The sequence below is a fragment of the Canis aureus genome, chromosome X (genome assembly GCF_053574225.1).
Source record: "Canis aureus isolate CA01 chromosome X, VMU_Caureus_v.1.0, whole genome shotgun sequence".
NCBI classification, from domain to species: domain Eukaryota; kingdom Metazoa; phylum Chordata; class Mammalia; order Carnivora; family Canidae; genus Canis; species Canis aureus.
Window position 1 is genome coordinate 101151954 of NC_135649.1, and position 8022 is coordinate 101159975.

The 8022-nt window shown below is 35.2% G+C and overlaps 1 protein-coding gene across 1 annotated transcript; it reads left to right on the forward strand.

The window, feature by feature from the left end:
- The first annotated feature begins 5884 nt into the window (after window positions 1–5884).
- Window positions 5885–7216, forward strand: LOC144309210 (protein SET-like). The gene has a single exon (XM_077890416.1). The coding sequence runs from the start codon at window positions 5885–5887 to the stop codon at window positions 6743–6745; it is 861 nt and encodes a 286-aa protein (XP_077746542.1). The 3' UTR covers window positions 6746–7216.
- Window positions 7217–8022: the final 806 nt, after the last annotated feature.

Genomic DNA, 8022 nt, shown 5'->3' on the forward strand with positions numbered 1-8022 from the left:
TTAAATGATACACTGGACCACATAGATTTCACAAATATATACAGAACAGATATATACAGAACTTTCCATCCGAACGCAACTGAATACACATTCTTTTCAAGTGCATATAGAACTTTCTCCAGAATAGACCACATACTGGGTCACAAATCAGGTCTCAACCGATACCAAAAGACTGGGATTGTTCCAGATATTTTCAGACCACAATGCTTTGAAACTAAAACTCAATCATAAGAAATTTGGAAGAAACTCAAACATGTGGAGGTTAAAGAGCATCCTATTAAAAGATGAATGGGTAAACTGGGGAATTAGAGAAGAATTAAAAAGATTCATGGAAACTAATGAAAATGAAGATACAACCGTTCAAAATCTTTGGGATACAGCAGAAGCGGTTCTAAGAGGGAAATATATAGCAATACAAGGAATCCCTCAAAAATTGGAAAAACTCAGATACACAAGCTAACTTCACACTTAAAGGAATTGGAGAAAGAACAGCAAGTAAAACCTACACCAAACAGAAGAAGAGAGATATTAAAGATTCGAACAGAACTCAATGAAATAGAGACTAGAAAAACTGTAGAACAGTTCAACAAAACCAGGAGTTGGTTCTTTGAAAGAATTAATAAGATAAATAAACCCCTAACCAGCCTTATTAAAAAGAAAAGAGACTCAAATTAATAAAAGCATGAATGAAAGAGATCACAACCAATACCAAGGAGATAAAAAAGATCTTAAACACGTGTTATAAGAAGCTATATGCAAACAAATTAGGCAATCTAGAGGAAAGGGATGCATTTCTGGAAAACCACAAATTACCAAAACTGGAACAAGAAGAAATAGAAAACCCAAACAGACCAATAACCAGCGAGGAAATTGAAGCAATCGTCGAAAACCTCCCAAGACACAAAAGTCCAGGGCTAGATGGCTTCTCAGGGGAATTCTATCAAATGTTTAAAGAAACCATACCTATTCTACTAAAGCTGTGTTGAAGGATAGAAAGAGGGGGAATACTTCCAAATTCATTTTATGATGCCAGTATTATCTTCATTCCAAAACCAGACAAAGATCCCACCAAAAGGAGAATATCCAAAATCAGACAAAGACCCCACCAAAAAAAGACTAATATCCCTGATGAACACAGATGCAAAATTCTCAACAAGATACTAGCCAATGGGATCCAACAGTACATTAAGAAGATTATTCACCATGACCAAGTGGGATTTATCCCCGGGATGCAAGGCTGGTTCAACACTCATAAAACAATCAACGTGATAGATCACATCAACAAGAGAAAAAACAAGAACTATATGATCCTCTCAATAGATGCAAAGTAAGAATTTGACAAAATACAGCATCCATTCCTGATCAAAACTCTTCAAAGTGTACAGATACAGGGAACATGCCTCAATATCTTAAAAACCATTTATGAAAAGCCCACAGCAAATATTGTCAATGGGGAAACACTGAGAGCCTTTCCCCTAAGATCAGAAACATGACAGGGATGTCCACTCTCACCACTGCTATTCAACAGAGTACTAGATATCCTAGCTTCAACAATCAGACAACAAAAAGAAATAAAGGTCAGAGAATGACTTGCTGAGTTCAGAGTGGCATCAGTAAATATGCAGAGCCAGAAGTGAGTCTTTGCAAATGAATGAGGGTTAATCAAGGGTAAAAATATATGATACATGTATATACCTCATAGCACTGTGTGTATACATATACATACATATACGTATACATACACAAAGACTCATATGTCATTGATAAAAATGACTTCTGAATATATTTTTATAAACAATATTCCCTTGGTGAAAAGTATATAACATTGAGAGCATACTTGTACAGACTACAAACCTGAACCCATTTCATATGCCTTACACGTGTTAGTTTAATATTAACAGTGCTTTTACAAGGTATATGTTAAGAATATTGCCATTTTTACAGAAGAGAAAGCTAAGTTTCAATCCCTTGGCATCATAACACCAGTCTATGCTACTAGTGGTAGCACAGACTAGTAGCGTAACCCCCAAATGGGACCTGAATGCACACGTTATGAATCCACAGACAATATACTCATTTACTACACGATTCTAGCATTTGCTTTGAAGTCTCATGTGAAGAATACAGAGGTCTGCATACTTGAGGATAGGATCATCAAACATCCAAGCTCTTCCTTCCATAAATACAGTAGCACTGGTACTTGTCAGATCACATCTTTAAATTCTGTTTGCAAAATATGATAATGTGCCAAGAGATGTTGCTTTTACTGAAAGCTATATTTACATTAGTGCTTAGTCATGGTGGCACAGCAAGCAAAAATATGGATACATAACAGTGAAATATATTTTGGCTGAAATTTCAAGATATGTGGGACTTATGTTATTTGAATGGAAGATATTATGTTACATTTTATGACCAAACCTAGAAACCTCTTATGCACAAATTAAATTTGTTTTTAGGAAAAGAGAATATTTGACGTATAAAAACCTTTAGAAACTCAGAAAACTCTTGATTTGTAAAATTGCTATCTTGTGAAATAAACATAAGTCAGAAAGACAAAGCAATGGCAGAAAACTCATTTTAATTGCTTGTATATGTGGTAATAAATTGAGAGAAATTTTGGCATGGATGATCAAATCCCTTGGTGACAAGATTTGTAAGTCACTGGTATTTGAAATAATGAGAAAATTCTTGGGAAAAAAGATTCTCTTTGGATGTTAAGGCTCTTTAAGTGGAAGGCAGATATTATACAATCAATGAAAAGATAATTTAGTGTGAAAATGGATTTGAATCAAAATTTAAAATTAAATGAAACTTTCACATAAATAGAAATGAATATGGTTTGAATATGGTTTGAATATGTACACATTAAAGAGTATGTTGCTTATACATTTAAAATTCTAATTCTAGGAATGGGAATAATTAAAGAATGTGTGTGGTAATAAACTTTCTGAAAATCTAAAATATGCTTTTCTACTGATAACAAGAGTCATTTGAATGTGAATTTTAATGGAAATAAATTTGTCCTGGCATAATATGAAAAATTAGAATCATTAATACATAAATCACTTATAAACAAATACCTGTAGATTTTGAAAATCATTTCTGATTATAATGATTCTTTATTCTGCAATGACTTAATGAATTTCAGGATTTACATTACTGAAAAAGACAAATAATTTGGAGAGGCATAGTTTTTTGTCTCCTATTTCCTTATCTCTCCCAATTTCCAAATTCCCTACAAATTTAACTCTGAAAGACTTCCTCTCAACCACACCATCTTAATTTCAGAGACGGTGCTCCTGCTTATATGTAAAAATACTTCTAAGTTTTCCTAAATAGTGTATTTTTTAAAAAATTATAAAATGATACATTCCAGCTTTCATTGTTTCAGAAAAAAAATATAAGAAAAAGAAATTCAAATAATTTACCACAGTCAAGTGGGCTTTATTCCAGGGATGCAAGCAAGAGTGGTCCAGTATTTGCAAATAAGTCAATGTTATATATCACATTAACAAGAGAAAGGGTAGAAACCAAATGATTATTTCAAAAGAGGTAGAAAAGACATTTGACAAAATACAAAAACTGGTCATGTTAAAAACTCTTCACAAGGTATGTTTAGAGGGAACATATCTCAACCTGATAAAGGTCATGTATGACAAACCTTAACATCATATTCAGTAGTGGAAAATTGAAGGCTATTACTTTAAGGAACAAGAAAAGCATGTACACTCTCACCACTTTTATTCAATGTAGTGTAAAAGAGGTCTTAGTTGCAGCAATGAGACAAGAAAAAGAACATGTATCCAAACTGGAAAGGAAGAAGGTGAACTGCCACTATTTGCAGATGAGAAGATTCTATATAGAGAGAATCCTAAAGACTCTACCACATAGAACTGATTATATGCAGGATTCTGTGGCATTTCTATACACTAATAATAAAGTAACAAAAAGAGAAATTAAGAAAACAATCTTATTTTCAATTGTACCAAAAGAATATACTACCCAAAATAATCTACAGAATCAATGCAAACCCTATCAAAAACACCAATAACATTTTTAACAGAACTAGAACAATCCTAACATTTGTATATAATGACAAAAGACCTCCAACAGCCAAAGCAAAAGTGAGAAAAACAAAGCTGGAGGTATCATAATCCCAGATCTCAAGCTATACCATAAAGCCATAGTAATCAAGAGTATGTATGATACTGGCACAAAAGCAGACACATAAATCAATGGAACAGGATACAAAAGCCAGAAATAAACCCATACTTATATATGGTCAACTTACAACAAAGACAAGAGTATACAATAGGGAAAAGATAGTCTTTTCAATAAATGGTGTTGGAAAAATTGGATAGCTACATACATACAAAAGAATGAAACTGGACCACTTTCATACACCATATATAAAAATAAACTCAGAACCATAAAGATCCTAAAAGAAAACATAGGCAGTAATCTCTTAGATGTTGAGTATTAGTAACATATTTATGGATAGATCTCCTCAGGTAAGGGAAACTAAAGCAAAAATAAACTATTAGGACTACACCAAAATAAAAAATATTTGCAGAACAAAACAAAAACAAAAAAACAAAACTCAACAAGAAAAGGCAACCTAGTGAATGGGAGAAGATATCTGCAAATGATATATCCAATAAAAGGTTAGTATCCAAAATGTACAAAGAACTTAAAGGGTACAAAATCCAGGCAGCCTGGGTGGCTCAGCGGTTTAGTGCTGCCTTTGGCCCAGGGTGTGATCCTGGAGACCTGGGATCGAGTACCACGTCGGGTTCCCTGCATGAAGTCTGCTTCTCCCTCTGCCTGTGTCTCTGCCTCTCTCTCACTGTGTCTCTCATGAATAAATAAATAAATAAAATCTTTTTATAAAGGGTACAAAATTCTTAATTGACTCAAGTTCATAAATAGACAAAACCCAAAATTATTAACAAACCATAGTCTCTGTCATTTCTCTCACAGCAGAAAATAGATCTCTGTCATTCATCTGCAAGATATCACCAAATGGTAAGACCATAAGATGAAATTTCCAATCACTGCTGCCACCACAGGAAAATAACTTGTCAGTTGAGCAAAGAGGAAACAAATACAAAACACAAAATCATTAAAATTTGGGGAAAACAACTTAAGAAAAACAGAGTTAGCAAAGTAAAAGTTCTATTGCCATTCAGAATTCACCCCAGGAGCTAGGAGAAAACTGGCCTGGACTTACCCAGCCCACAAGATTTAGTTTATTTGGCTCCATCAGGTGAGACCACTTGGGAATCTCAGTGAAACCTCCAAAATGGTTCGAGTATAGTTTTCAAAAAAGTAAAATTATGAATCTAAGGGACATATAAAATGAACAATGTCAAAGATGCTTTTTAATTCATCAATTAGAAAACAAGTAGGATGGTTAAAAAAAGAGCCCAGAGAATATCTGAAAAGTTAGGTATATAGGAATTTAACAAAGACAGATACCTTATGATTTCACTCATAGGTGGAATTTAAGAAAGAGAACAAACAATCATGGGGAAAAAAGAAAAGCTTCTTAAGAAGCGAACCCTTAACAACAGAGAACAAACTGATGGTGACCAGAGAGGAGGTGGGTGAGCAGTTGGGTGAAATAGGTGAAGAGGATTAAGGAGTGCAATTTTGTAATGAGCATCAGGTGATGTATGAAAGTGCTGAAACACTTCTGTACAGCTCTAGCTAATATAACACTGTTAACTATACTGGACTTGAAAACTTTAAAAAAAAGAAATGGTAGAATTAGATTGTTAGGTTAGATACAAAACTGCTAATGTCTAAAAGAGCCATAGAGAGTAATCGGAGCTTCTTCCTGACGTGCCCCTCTCCTGCTTTCGTGAAGTTTCCTCACAGCATGGCCCCCAAGCGCCAGTCCTCCCTCGCACCTCAAACGAAGAAACCGAGGCTGCCTCCGGCCCCCAAGCCAGAGGAGACGTCGACCTCTCAGCACTTGCCGAAGGGAGAAAAAGAACAGCAAGAAGCAATTGAACATATTGATGAAGTACAAAATGAAATAGACAGACTTAATGAACAAGCCAGTGAGGAGATTTTGAAAGTAGAACAGAACTATAACAAACTCCGCCAACCATTTTTTCAGAAGAGGTCGGAATTGATCGCCAAAATCCCCAATTTTTGGGTAACAACATTTGTCAACCATCCACAAGTGTCTTCACTGCTTGGGGAGGAGGATGAAGAGGCGCTGCATTATTTGACGAGAGTCGAAGTGACAGAATTTGAAGATATTAAATCAGGTTACAGAATAGATTTTTATTTTGATGAAAACCCTTACTTCGAAAATAAAGTTCTCTTCAAAGAATTTCATCTGAATGAGAGTGGTGATCCATCGTCAAAGTCCACTGAAATCAAATGGAAATCTGGAAAAGATTTGACGAAACGTTCAAGTCAAATGCAGAATAAAGCCAGCAGGAAGAGACAGCACGAGGAACCAGAGAGCTTCTTCACCTGGTTTACTGACCATTCTGATGCAGGTGCAGATGAGTTAGGAGAGGTCATCAAAGATGATATTTGGCCAAATCCATTACAGTACTACTTGGTTCCTGATATGGATGATGAAGAAGGAGAAGGAGAAGAAGATGATGATGATGATGAAGAAGAAGAAGAAGGATTGGAAGATATTGATGAAGAAGGAGATGAGGATGAAGGTGAAGAAGATGAAGATGATGATGAGGAGGAGGATGAAGGAGAAGATGACTAATGGAACACTGATGGATTCCAACCTTCCTTTTTTAATTTTCTCCAGTCCCTGGGAGCAAGTTGCTCTCTTTCCCCGCCCCCTCTTGTGCTCATTCGCCCTGTTTTTTGAAGTCTCTTTTCTCTCCCTTTATACCATTGTTCTCAACTTATTTTTGGGGGAAATACTTTTAGCAGAATACAGCGGGAAAAGAATCTCTACCCCTTTCTGTTCCAAATTCATTTTTATTCCTTCCTGTCTCAACAAAAACTTTATGGAATCAACACCACCGTGCTCTATGGGAAAAAAGAAAAACCCTCTGCTCCCTTAGCTCTCCTGGAAGCTGGAGGGTGCTAGGCCCCTGTGTAGTAGTGCATAGAATTCTAGCTTTTTTCCTCCTTTCTCTGTATATTGGGCTCAGAGATTACACTGTGTCTCTATGTGAATATGGACAGTTAGCATTTACCAACATGTACTGTCTACTTTCTCTTGTTTAAAAAAAAAAACTTTAAAAAATGGGGTCAGCAAAGGGTGGGTTTGAGATGTTTGGGTGGGTTAAGTGGGCATTTTGACAACATGGCTTCTCCTTTGTCATGTTTAATTGTGATGTTTAACGGACATCCTTGCAGTTTAAGATGATACTTTTAAAATAAAACTCTCCTAATGATGACTTGAGCCCTGCCACTCGATGGGAGAATCAGCAGAACCTGTAGGATCTTATTTGGAATTGACATTCTCTATTGTAATTTTGTTCCTGTTTATTTTTAAATTTTCTTTTTGTTTCACTGGAAAGGAAAGATGCTCAGTTTTAAACGTTAAAAGTGTACAAGTTGCTTTGTTACAATAAAACTAAATGTGTACACACAAAAAAAAATAATAAAAGAGCCATAGACCTTTAGGGGTTATCTGTTTCAATAAATATAAAGGAATTTCATCTCTACCAGCCAAAAAGTCTCCAAATTTAACCTCTGCCTTACAAAATTGTAAAATAGCCCAAACAAAAGAAAGTCAAGTGCAGTAATATATTTTTTCTCGTTTCCAAATTTCAGATTATTTTCCTGACAGATATCACCTATGTTTACTTCCATCGGATAAGAAGAGTTGACATAACATCAGGAGAGAAGCTGATGAAGTATGGGGTATGAGAACTTAGTGTAACTGTATCCATCTAAAGCAAATTTCCCAAGACTCCACATAGTTTTGAAGGAAAAATTTAAAGCATGTGAGGAATATCCTCACACAATAGAGCTGCAAATTTGCTGAGCTAATTAAAAGTAGATTAAATCATTTTATAAATTGAA

Bases quoted from the DNA above. Each gene is read 5' to 3' on its own strand.
- LOC144309210 (XM_077890416.1), top strand. From the start codon at position 5,885: ATGGCCCCCAAGCGCCAGTCCTCCCTCGCACCTCAAACGAAGAAACCG.